General features: G+C 46.6%; 1 protein-coding gene across 5 annotated transcripts in view; it reads right to left on the bottom strand.

Annotated features, from left to right (window-relative positions):
* The window catches only part of Rarb (retinoic acid receptor beta), a 784,358-nt gene that overhangs the window by 7,421 nt on the left and 763,618 nt on the right, over positions 1-13,319 (bottom strand). For all 5 annotated transcript variants that reach the window (XM_087181442.1, XM_087181443.1, XM_021238713.2 and 2 more), the window contains one exon: positions 9,125-9,301. In XM_087181442.1, the coding sequence (XP_087037568.1) occupies positions 9,125-9,301 (177 nt within the window). The remainder of the gene's footprint in view (positions 1-9,124; positions 9,302-13,319) is intronic.

Genomic DNA, 13,319 nt, shown 5'->3' on the forward strand with positions numbered 1-13,319 from the left:
ACTGCCTTTCCCCCTAGAAAATTCTAGATCAAGTCCAAATGGCATACCCAGAGAGGGATGTAGGAGGCCTGAAAAGGCAGCACCTAATGCTGTCTTTTATCTGAGGAATCTCCTTCCTCTGTCCTGCAACAGGGTGGGCCAGTGTGTAGCACGTGTCCTCACAGCTTCTGGCCAGCCCTGCCCCTGCAGAGGAACCGAGTACTGTACTTTCTTTCACTTTGTCACACTGAAGTCAGATGCCCCTGGCAATCACAAGTTCTTTTCCAGGATAAAAACACTCGTTGTTTGAAAGGCGGGTATCTTCTCTGGAAAGACCAGCATGCGGGTCTCATGAAGCATTGACCTTGGGCCAGATATGACTCCTGTGAATCTCTACAAGTCACTGCTGCTGCAAGGCCTGCTCTTCCCTCTGCTTTCAATGCTTGTCTCTTGATCTCTATTTGCTGACTCTGGGCAAGGCTGACTCACCCAAGGAGGACCATATGGAATGACACAATGTTCCATGTTGATGCTCAAAGTTGTTCCTCTTTGGGACAAAACCCTTTCTTCCAGCTGTCACCAAAGACAACTTTGAATCTCCCTGCTGCTTTGGATGAGTGTGTTCTGTGCATGTCCTCTGAGCAGCTCAGAGGCTCGAGGCTAGAGCTCTGGAAAAATGCATGTGGGACCCAGAGGCTGAGACTGGTACTTTTCCACCAACCTACCACCATCTGTCCCCTGGAAAGGGCCTCCCTTATCCTGTCTTTCCATTCCTGCTAAGATACTATGCAGCCAGAGCACGCTGCTCAAAATGTTCATCAGAGGAAAACTGTTCTAGCTAACTCCCTCCTCTCCAAGGACTTGTAGTCATCTTTAGAATAACATCTAACTTCTCACTGTGGCTTCTATGGCTTCCCCTACCTCATCAATGTCACCTGCTCTCATTTTTCCTTGCTTGTTGACTTTGGGCCAGATTTGTCTTCTCTGTGAATCTCCAATAAGTCACTGCTGCTGCAAGGCCCATTGTTCCCTCTCCTTCAGTACTTGTCCCTTGATCTTTACCTGCTGACTCGTTATTCAAAGTTCAGCTTAACCATCACCTTTTTCTAAAACCCATGATTTTCTAACATCACTTTCATTTTGGAATATGAAATAAAATTATTTTAAAATTGAGTTGTAATATGTGTGATGGTTTTAAAGTGTGTCCACAAATTCTTTGATAGTCTTCCCTTGAAAGGATGGAGACCATGTCATAAAAGGCATTGTGGCTTCCTCCTCCCTCAGTCTCTCGAATCTCTTGCTCTGGAAGAAGCCAGGTGATACGTCCCATGGATACTCTGGCAGCCTCCATGGACAGGTAAGAACCAAACCATCCTGTCAATACTCAGCATGGACTTGCAAGGCAAGCCACTGTGGCAGCACACTGTCAATCCTGGTTAACCCTTCAGAGGACAGAAGCCTTGGCTGGTGTCCTGACTTGCAGCTTCATGAAAGACCCTGGCCCAGCTAACTTGGCACTATATTCCTGGCCCATAGTTACTGTGTGAGATAATAATGTTCATTTTTTAAAGCTGCTAGGTTTTGTGGTTATATATTACCCAGTAGTAGATAATGACATACAAAACTTTAGGTGCACATAAACATCCATAATAAAGCTTAATAAATTTTCCCTAGGTATAGGCCTGTATAACCACTGCCTAGATTAAGATACAGGTATTTCTAGGACATAGAGGCTCCCTTAGTACCTCCCAAACCTTCTCTTAAAAAGTAACCATTATTTTGCAGTTTGTTCCTAGAGATCGGTCTTTCCAGTTGAACTAAGGCAAATGAAATCCTACAGTATATTCTATTTTATGTCTTTTATTTACTCACTGTTATGTCTGTGACATTCCCTCATGTTTAGTATAAGGGGTGATCACAATATATAGTATATGTTTAAATAGTTATTACAGTAAAAGACATTGTCATTAATCCCCTCGCCTCATCCCTTCATTCTTGCCACTTTCTGAAGCAGTTCTGAAGGTTCCTCCTTGGTGGCAGATGTGGCTAGTCAGTGTCCTGAATCGATTCAAAGTATTTACAGTAATTTCAGTCAAATGAAAATATTACTGTGTTCTCATCCACCTTATTCACTGAATCTGGCACTGTGCAACTTCTGGCTCTTCCCCAAAGTCAAAATCACTACGAAAGATAAATATTTTGAATTAATTCAGGACATTGAGGCAGCCACAACAGCACAATCAAAGACTCATGAAAAAAGAGTTTCAGAACTGCTTTAGATAGTGGCAAGAATGATGGGATAAGTGTGTTGGAGGTAAGGGGGATTCATGGGAATGTGTCTTTTACTGTAAATTTTAAAAATTTAAATATTCATATTTTGTGCTTAAATGTTGCACATGCAGCAGTAGCCCATTCTTTTCTTTGCTGTGTAGTAGTCCATAGTATGGGACACCACCCTGTTTTACTTTCTTCATTGTACTTGTTACTATCTGGGCTTACTGGCCTGTTTTCCTTCTTGACTATGAGCTCTGAGAGTGAGACTGTGCTTGACTGGTCTGGCTCTTTGCTATGCCTTTAGCATGTAAGATAGAGTCCAGCCAAACAGTAAGTGGTTAACGAGTATTTGTTGAATAAAGGGAATGGATTCCCTCTCATTCTTGCCCACCCTGAAAACCCCTGAGGTGGTGATCCAAGGACTGTGGGTTTTTGGCAAAAGAGAAAGCTCAAATTACTCCCCCATCTTGGTTTCTACTCTGATTGTGTTTGGCAAGTTGTGGGCAGGTTTGTGATCTGATTTGACTATTTCTCCCCAAGTGCTTGTGGGAAAGATTGAGCATGATAACAACAATGACACGTACGGGGCACATAGCACTTGCTGTGATGATCTAATGAGAGCAGTATATTCTCCCAGTGGGATCTGCTGCCAGAAGCAGCCCATGGCATAGCAGCACAAAGCGGGTGTGTGTGTGTGTGTGTCTCCTGAGAAGGAAATGAACTGCTTATGGCAGGACTCTCTTGTTATTCTTGCTGCTTTTTAGTCTCGTACTCTACTGGCCCCTTGTTAAAAATGTTAGGAGAAATAAGTGGAATTATTTTGTAGTATACTTTTTACCCAACATATAAAAAATGGCATCAATATGTAATCAATATGAAAAACATTAAGGAGAAATGTTACATTTCCAAGTATGAAATATGAACTGCAGTGTTTAGTTGGCAATTGCAGCACTTCAGACCAGGTCTGTCTGTTTCAAGGTGCTCACTGGCCACAGGTGACCCGTGCTGCCGACCTGGACAGCACGGCTCCAGATGCTGTTTCCTGATAGTTCAGTACTAAGCATTTCCTAAGATAAGCCATGGTCTCCTCTCTTTTGGGTCCCTGGGAGGTGGAGGGAGGCACCAATTCACTTGGGAACACCCCTCTGGCTGCAGAGCCATATGGTCTCTAGGACTGCAGGAGTCACAAATCATGTTTGGAAGTCAGGCAGGCAGTCACTTCTTCGTCATCAGAAACAAGGTGCTGCTGTGACTGGTATGGGAGTATCTCCTTGGGGGAAAGAGGGTAGCGGGTGGCAGGACCCAGGGAAGCCAGGGATCCCACAGGGCAAGACCCCACACTGGAAGCCTACACAGATGTGACATTTGGAAAGTGGTGCACATGCTGGAATTTGAATTTTCACGCCTAACTCACTTGCTTATCTGTTCACCCACCCACCATCCACAATACTCTCTGCTTGCCTCTTTTTCGGCCTATGGGTGACAGCCCAGGTTAGAAGACACTGGTCAACAGGTTTCCAAGTACATGATGTCTTCAGTGCAACGAGAGAGCCCAGCAGTGCAGCGTGAGGGAGGGAACCAAGCGCTGTTCAGGGAGAGCTTTTCTGAAGACATGGCATTTAAACTGATGAGCAGCAGCTGGTGGTGAGGCGCGGCAGGAGAAGACTACCTGGGGACTCTATACACAAGAAACTGAATGTGCAAAGGCCTTTGGCCAGGAAGAGCTTTGCAGAGATTCAAGAAGTGACTAGAGGTGAGTGAGTGACCTGAAAGAGGTGCCTGCACAGGGCAGGACAGAGGGCAGCTTCTATGCTGGCAAATAGAGGCAGCCAGCCCCACTTCCACAGTTCCTGTGTGGGGAAATATGGGCAATGGCTTGTGTAGACATGGGTCAGCCCCAACCATGCAGGCTACCCTGGAGTCCTGGTTCCGGGAGGCAAGACACTCACCTACAAACCTGAGTGGCCAGGTGGCCTGCTATTCAAACTGTCTTTTGAGTTATAAGTGAATCGGTGCCTCTCATTGTATTGCTACATGGTTTAATTTCACGGTAAAACTTAGAGCTACATATTGAACCTAAGTCTCCACCACAGACTCTGAACAACTTCTGGAAAAGCAGATCATTTTCATCAGAAAACTGCTCAAGTTTCTGCCTTCATGAAAGCAAATTTTACCTCCCTTTAGCCGAGGCTGACTCCCGACTTCAGGGGACCCTATGGGCCTTTGGCTTCCACTCAGGCCTCTGCTAGTTCATCTGAAAAATGTAGATAACAGAACCCGTGAAGATGTACTGAACTTAATAACAACATGTAAGATGAGTGAGGCCTGTAATATGCCAGACAGTGCTCCAGACCCTCAAGGAAGTTTCTGATATCACCATTTTAAATATGCTGAAACAGGCTCTCAGAGGGGAAGTACCTGACTCAAAGTCACAAGACTAAATGGCAGCAGAACCACATTTTGAATCCAGGCAAACTGGCTCCCGAGCACACACCTACAGCCACTATCAACAGCAGAGGCAAGCGGAGGGGGCGAGATCCACGCCCTGGTGGGCAGGGTGGAGCAGGGGAGATGAGTACTTGGTAAAAACGGGGGCAGGACAACGCTGGGTAGGGCAGACACTCATCTCCCGCTGTCCAGCACACAGTAAGTATTTAGGAAACACTTATCTAACAGAAGTCAGACCATGGCATGCCTCTGCTCATGCCATGAGGGATTTTGATGATACTGAGAATGAAAATCTGCATGTGACCTCGGATCTCACTTTCTCCCTTGACCCCAGGTCCTTCTGCCCCTCTTATCCCCTCCCCTTCAGGCACACTCATGGCCTGCTGTTATAGCCTCAAGGGGCTTTGGGGAGGTGATTGTACCGTGGGGGCATGGTAATGACCAGGGATTAGTCCACTGATGAGTTCCCAGCTGACTTCTTAGGAGGTGGGATCTGGTCAGAAGAGCTGGGTCACCGAGGATGTGGCCTGGAAGGGTTTCTCTCTTCCCCACTCCTCCCTTCACTCTCTGTCTCTCTGCTTCCTAAGCCGTGTCGTGAGCAGTTCTCCTCTGCCATGCTGCCCTGTCCTGGAGCCACTTGACTATGGACTGAAACCTCTACAAACTGTGGGCCAAAATAAAACTTTCCTCTTTTAAATTGTGAGTCCTGGGTATTGTGTCTCAGCGAAGACAAAGTAATTAAGGCACTTGCTATTCCTCACTCTCAGGGCTGCCCCTGCCTCGTGGCCTTTAAACTGTACTGTTTCTCGGTTGCCCCATGCTGATTGGTGATTGGTTCTGGCTTGGAAGGTCCATTTAGGTCTCTTCAAAGGTTACCTGTTTCCCTAATGTGCTAGAAAAACCAGACCCTACCACACAGTCATACTCTGTCCCTTGATTTTGATTCTACTTTTCTTTGCAGCGCCTAAGACTGTTTAATTTGGTCATGTGCTTGCTCTTTGTCTGTCGCCCTGCCATCCAGTAGGTCAGCTCTACAAGGGCCAGGATTTCAGCCTGCTTGGCTCACAGAGCCTGCCTGGCACACAGCAGGTATTTGTGGAAGGGAAGGAGGAAAGTAGGATCAAAGAGAAGAAGGAACAAAGGAGAAAGAGGAACCAGAAAGTCAGAAGCCTCCAGTGTTATTTGTTTTTGTGATTTTTACTTTCAATTGAGAGGGACATAATCCTAATTACCTGCAGAGGAGAAGAAGGAGAGGAAAGGGAGCAGCAGAAGAAAAGGGCTAAAGAAGATGCAGGAGATTAAGCAAGAAAAAAATACAAGGGCAGAGCTCAGGTGAAGGACACTCCTGGGGGGCTTTCCCAATCCACTGAACACCACCTAGGGATGCCGCAAGCTTTAGGTGTGGAAAGCAAAGAAAAATTTTGTCTGCAATAGTTATGAAGAGTTTTTCCATCTCAAAAGCCATTTTGACTGGTTAGTTCTGGTGGGAAATCATGGAATTCAAAGCTGGGCCTCAGAATTCCCTGCTTTACCCAAGACAGAAGCCTGGCTGTGGACTCCACAAGCATCCCAGGCACTGGAGATTGCCCTGCAGTGGAATGGCTGGGAGAGGAGGCGGGACAGGTGAGACTTTCCCTCCCCTGCTATTTCCCAGAGACTCCCACTCACAATGATAAATCAGCTCTTCCCCAAGTGCCATGCTGGATGTGACAGTGAACTGTGTCTTCCTCTCATGGTGCCAGCCTGGCAGCAACCTGATCAGAGACAAATGGCCGGGCTGGTTAGGAGACCACACACAACATAAGATGGTTGGCTCTGAATGGACAGCACTCATTCAGGCCTGGTGACCCTTGGGACAACCTGGCCTCTTCTTTGTTCGGGCTGAGAACGACTTCAGCCTGAGTCCTTCTGTCTGCCTGGTCTCGGTCTTACTCTCTCCCTATGTTAATGGCTAATATAAGATTCTTCTAAATGGCTCGGCCAACTGGTGTTCTCATTCAAAAGATGATCTTTGAAATTGTGCATTTTTCAGGATCTTGTGATTAACTGCCTTTTGTGTAAATTCTTGGAGATGAACTCGTGTCTAGGGATGAATGACCATGCCTTCTGTTCCACATTATATGCCCAGATTATATGCCTTCCCCTACCAGGGCTTTTTCCTCCTTTGCCAGCTGCACCTCAACCAAATCTCTCCACCCCGTGGAGGCCAGGAAGGAATGGCTGAGGGTTTCTGAACCACACCGTGGGATGAAACTGCCCACACAGGCTTTGCCAGCTTTGCCCTTTGCCTTCAATCTCATTGGTGAGCTTCTACCACATATTAGGTTCCCATTACCATATTTAACATCATTAAGTAATTCTATTTAATGCTGTATTTATTCGTATTTCTATTCTGCACGTGGGTAAAGTGAGGCTTGGAAAGGTTCTACCTTACTCACTGAGAGGTAAGGGCTAACTTGGATCCACAGGCAAACTGGAGGAGAGCTGTTGTGGGGAGCAGTGTAAACGGAAGGCATGGGAAGATGCCTACTGGAAGCTGGGAGGGGACCTTGAAGGGGAGATCTCAATGTTGTGGAGCTGAGGCTGGCAAACTCTACAGATTAATGCTGCTCTGAGGTTCTGAAATGTTTTCTGAAATGTTCCTGGTTTAGCCCAAACTGATTTTTCAAGAAGAAAGAAACCAGATGTTCTCAGGTTTCTGGCACCAGTCTGTTACTGAGGCACCATACCATCCTTGGGCAGCTCTATTCAGCCAAGTGAAGGATGAGCAAACCTTCAGGCTTCTTACACAACCACCCTGCTGTGGCTTGGATACGTCCCTAAATTTCATTTATTCAAATTCGTATGTTGACTGGAATGGGCCCTCTGTGGCCCCACAGTGGGACTGGGGCCTTACAAGGAGAGGAAGAGAGACCTGAGCAGACACACTCACTGTCTCACCCTGTGCTGCCCACGTGTACTTCGGCAAAAGGGCCTCACCTAATCTGGCGCAGATGCCAACACTGCGCTCTTGGACTTTCCAGCCTCCAGAGCCACGAGACAAACTTCAGTAGCATACAATTATCCTGTCTGAAGTATTCTGTTTTGTTATAGTAACAGAAAACACACCCCCTTCCAGGGTCCTCTCTCCTCCTGTGTGGGTCAGTGTGTATGTGTCTAATTATGGTGATGAATGGTATCAGCTTTGCAGAATGGTTTAAGCCCAAAATCATGAAAGACATGGTAAAAAGGAAAACCTCTACATTCAAAGCTAATTTTACTTTCCCTGTTTTCCAATGTAACCCTTTGAGTTGCTCCATGGGCCTCTCCATAGGTGTCTCTGCCTCACTCCCACTCAGGCAGGACACATCACTGCTGCCTTAGTGGGAGCTACTCCTGTGCCCCAGGAAACAGTTGCAGTTGGAACTGGTCACCCTTTCCCTGAAGCCTTTTCGGGGCACAGCAAGAATAGACATCCAGCCAGCAGAGGACAGCAGAGACCACAGAGGAAAAGGTGTGAGTGTAGCCACTCCCTCTCTAAGACTACAAGTTGCAGAGTGACGATGGCAGGGAACCAAGTGGCATCAGAATCTCCCTTTGTACAGTTGAGGGAACGGCCCATGGAGGAGCTGCCAGCTGTTTGTGTCCCTGCCCCCAAATTTGTATGTTAGGCCCTAACTGCCCTTGTGGTGATACTGGCAGGTGGAGGTCTTTGGGAAGAGTTGGTTTGGACAGTGAGGTCAGGAGGGCAGAAGCCCAGGAAGGGATGAGTGCCCTTGTAAGGAGATGACGGGACCAGTTTTGTGACCCAAGAGAAGCGCCCTTACCAAGAACCCAACCACATTTGCTCCGTAATCTTGGACTCTCAGTCTCCAGAACTGTGAGAAGAAAATGCTGCTGTTCAAGTTGCCTGGTCTCTGATTTCACAGCCTGAAGTAACACAGGCAGGAAGAGGTTTCCTTAAAGCCCTAAATAGAAGTGGTGCAAAACTGGGGTAGGGGCTGAAGCCATCGCACTGCTGTGCTACCTCCTGGAGAGTCCCTGTGGTCTGTCACATATCCATGGCTGTCCTGTGAAAGGGGGCTACAAACATCCCTGAGGCTCTGGGGACGGGGAGTATGAGCAGAAGGAGAAGGTCGTCTTTAGAATGACTCGCCTGGCCTGCGCAGGGAAAAGCTGGCCCCAGGAGGCACAAGCCAGTCATCACTGAAAGGGTGTTACTGGCCCCTCTCCCAGTATCATCCTGGGGAAGCAAAGCAGGGAGGTTATGCCCAATCCCAGGGTCTTTTCACAGTCAAATGGAGATTCCAGCAGAATGGGCCTCTGTGAGCAGAGGTGGTGACAGGCAGGGAGGGAGGCTGGGAAACTCCGCAGATCTCTCAAGCCTCTCAGGCACCCCACCCATCCCGCCCCTACTCCTCCAAGAGTTCAGAAAGGCTCCTACCAGGATGTCCAGGCAGGCGGCCTTCAGCAGGGTGATCTGGTCTGCGATGGTCAAGCTGGTGAAGCCTGGCAGACGTTTAGCAAACTCCACAATCTTAATAATGCACTTGGTGGCCAGTTCGCTGAACTTGTCCCAGAGGCCCAGGTCCAGTCGGACTCGATGGTCAGCGCTGGAATTCTGAGAGAAAGAGAAAACGCCATGAGGTGTAGTTTCTGGAAGCCCAGAGTAGGCAGGAAACGAATGTGTTTTCTATTAACGGGCTATGACTTTAGCCTTGACCATGGAGCTTCTTGGTGAGATGGCTAAGTGTTCAGTCTGGATTTTGTCAAAATCTTATGTGTGTGCTACTGGATAATCAAATAACAGATGGAGGGCAAGCTTCTTTACATGCAATTATCCAGTTAGTGTCAGAATGAGGATATTATTTTAGAACCATAATGAATTAACAGCTCCAAGCATTTGCCCTCAGTGGTGCCTAACATCACACACACACACACACACACACACACACACACACACACACACACACACACACACACACACACACACACACACACACACACCCGTACCCCCGTACTAGAAAGTGAATCCAGGGTCTTTGCTCTGAGCTACATCCTCAGTCATTTTGTTTTTTATTTTGAAACAGGGTCTCACTTAGTGTCCCATGCTGGGCTAGAATTTGCAGTCCTCCTGCCTCGGCTTCCCAGACTGCAGGGATTAAGGTATGTGCCACTGCACCTAGCAGTTGGTAATATTTTAAAAACAGGCAACTTGCCACACGGGTACCCTCATGGGGAAAATACACCACAGCCTAGGAAAGAGTCTGGCCCAAGTCAGACTTGAACTAAATAGAGCCTCTAGATTTAACCAAGGAAATCACAAGGCTGCCACTATCAACATCCGGAATGCCTATAAAACTGATAAATCCTACAAAACCAATGTATGGAGTTTTTTGACAAAGGCATTGCAAAGGGAAAAAAGGATTAAAAGTGAACGAAACCTAATGTACAAATATTATCAAATGAAAAAAGATGACTGCAACTATGCAATGAATGGCAGGGAGCGTTCAAGGAAGGAAACAGGTTCATGATACAATACAGATATACTTCAAATGCATTGTGCTTTATGAAAGAAGGCAGACATAGACACCTACACATAGAATGACTCCATTCACATGGTGTTCTGGAAAAGGCAGAACCATAGCGACAGAGACCATGTTACTAGTTTACAGGGGTTGATCACAAGGTACATGAAGAAATGAACCTTTTTTTGAATGATGGATATGCTGTACATTTTTGTGTCATGGTTACATGACTGTGTACTTCCATTGTACTCATCAAACCATATCTTTAAGGAAGGTAAAAAAAATTAAATTGTATAAATTATGCTTAAAAACTTGACTTAAAAACTATTTAAGGAGGGCCAGGGATTTAGCTCAGTGGCTCTGCCTCCTGCCTCACAAGCACAAGGCCCCAAGTTTGATCCCTGGTACCAAAAAAACCCCCAAAACAAACAACTATTTAAGGGACTTATTTAGGTATTTAAATTCTAATTCAAGCAAACTGTAAAGAGACTGACACACATGAGGAAAAAACTAGAAATCTGACAGATCACAGTGTTTGAGATGTTAATTTTATTTTAGGGGTTAGTTATGGCATTGATAGTTTGCTTTGTTTGCAGATGTTACTTTGATTTAGAATACATACTGAAATATTTATGGGTTTGCAATTTACTTCAAAGTGACATGCAGTGGAGAGTATATATGAAACTTTCAAGGTAAGACAGGCTGTGATCACAGGGCTCATTATAATATTCTAGTTTCATGTCCATGTTTGAAATTTTTTTCATAATAAAAATGAAATACAAAAAAGTGACAACAATTGTGAATAATAACACAACAAAAATGCTTAGCATCTCAAGGGTTCCCAGTGGCCTTATGCATGGTGCCAGATGAGCCAAGGGTCTCAGCCTGTCCCACTCCTGGCTTTGACCTCAGGAAGGGGACTCTAGTCTGGCCAATCAGAGGACTACCACCGTTTGGACACTGTGATTGGTTAAGGAAAGTATATGTGATTCAGAGCAAGCCAATGACACTCAGGTCTGGGACTTTGGTGGGAAGAACTAAGAGGAGCTGTGTTAGTGACAGAGTCTGTTGCCAAGAGTTTTAGGGGCCACCAGGGGGAGAAAGATTCTATAAAAATGAAGCCAACTTAGAGAAAAGCTTAGATGAAAGAGAAGAGTGGCTCGTCCTGAAGACAAGGAGCTGCTGGATAAAGCCATGCCTCGTTTACACATGGATTTTTGTATTTTTAAATCTAAGTTGATTTTAGTTTCCATCACCTGCCATCAGCAAGAATTCTGACTAATGCATTTGGGAACTGTCAGGACTTAGGAAAGAGGTTCCACCTCCCCACCACCCACCCATGCTTGCCTGGGCTAGTGCAACAGGCTGCTCACTGCTCTCCCTCTTCCCACCCTGGCCTCAGCAAACCAAGTCTATGCTCATCAAAACGACAAGGGGCTCCTTAAAACACACAAGCCACTGCTCAGAATCTCCACTGCTCTCTCATCTCCCTCAAGCTGAAAGCCAAAGTCCTTTTGGAGGGCTTCGGACCCTACCATATCAGGCCCCTCCTCTGACTGACCCTTATGTCCCCCAGCCCCACCCACACAGGTCTTCTTGCCACCCGAGGAAGCCAGGCAAGCTCCTGCTACAGTTCTGGCACTGGCTGCTTCCCCAACCTGGATTCCTCCCCAGACTGCTGCAGAAGGTACCCCCTCATTCCTTCCAGCCTTTGATCAAATGCCACCTTCTCTCAAACTTTCCCCTGGCCCCTCTAGGAAGACTGCAGTACCCTGGCATCCCTGGCACTACACACTCCATCCCACCCATGCTTACAGCCCTTGTCTCCTAATGTACACGATCTCATCTGTTTTTATCATCAGAACACTGATGATCCAGTGAGCACAGAGCAGGGACTCAAGAAAGTTTGTTGAATGACTCAATGAGTGAAGTTCCCAAAAGTCCTTGCTTGTTTCAAATGTCTCAAAATAACTCATTCTGAGGCCAAGGTTCAGAGCCGCTGCTTCTCCCAGGAAGTGGCCTAGAACTGCTCATGAGGGCTTGAACTCTGCCACCTTCAGAGGCAGGACTGAACCCTCCCATAAGAGGCAAGGCTCCCTAGGGCTGGTGCTTGGCCTTCTGACAAATGTACCAAGCTCAATAAAGGGTACTCTGCACCACAAACTAATATATTTAGTTCTCCACATCAGTTAAAATCAGTCCGCAGGAGTCAATAAAACTAGCTGTTGCTTTTAATGTCTGCAAGAAAATTCAAGAGTTTGCATAAGGAAGGCCAGACACCCTAAAAAAGGGAGGTCTTCACTGCCTTCCCCAACACTCCATGCAGACAGTAAGCATGCATCCTCTGGATTTATTTTATTCCTTCTTCAAGGACCTTGGTGGAATACAGTACACTCAGGGGAACAGAAGATCAAAATGTGCGGCTACTCGGGCTGTAATTAAATTTAATAGGCAATTTATCTGGTTCGTGGGAAGATGACATGGAAGAGAGGGACAGAGAGGCAAGCTCACGATGGGAAATCATTTTACAATAGAGTATCCATCTGGAAAAAGGACATTGCCCGACCCAGCAAGTGTGAACGAAATCTTCATCAGCCTCGGATGAAGGTTACTTCATCATGTGCTGGGTGGAGAGAGAGAAGCCTGTCGCACCTTCTATTAAAAATAATGCACAGCTGTGGTAACGGCATGTAAATCTGATTCACTATTATGCAAACTGAAGGGATGAGGCAGTTAATAAAACACAAAATAACCTGGTGTTTTATTATACTGGTTGCTGGATTCATAGGCATGAGGTTTAAAATGGCTTATATATTATCTTCCAGCTGCGACAAATGGAGAGCCCTGGCCTGTCTGGGTTGGTAATGACCATGTTACAGGGAGCATGGAGGAAGCCAGGATTTTCAGGGGCATTTTTAAAATGTGCAGGGAGGGAAACTAGGATGCAGGGGAAGGAGAGGGGAGACATGGTAGGGAGCAGAGGCCCTGCTTGACGGCAAGAATAGCCATAGGAGAAGCAGAAGAGCAGAGGCTGACCAGTATGCGGCTTTCCTGCCTCAGCTGCGGAGGGAAAGTCGGGTCTGGGGCGTCCATGGGTAGCCTCTCAGATAG

This window comes from Heterocephalus glaber, unplaced genomic scaffold (genome assembly GCF_053883595.1).
Source record: "Heterocephalus glaber isolate CG9 unplaced genomic scaffold, H.glaber_assembly_v1.0 deba00001472, whole genome shotgun sequence".
NCBI lineage: Eukaryota > Metazoa > Chordata > Mammalia > Rodentia > Bathyergidae > Heterocephalus > Heterocephalus glaber.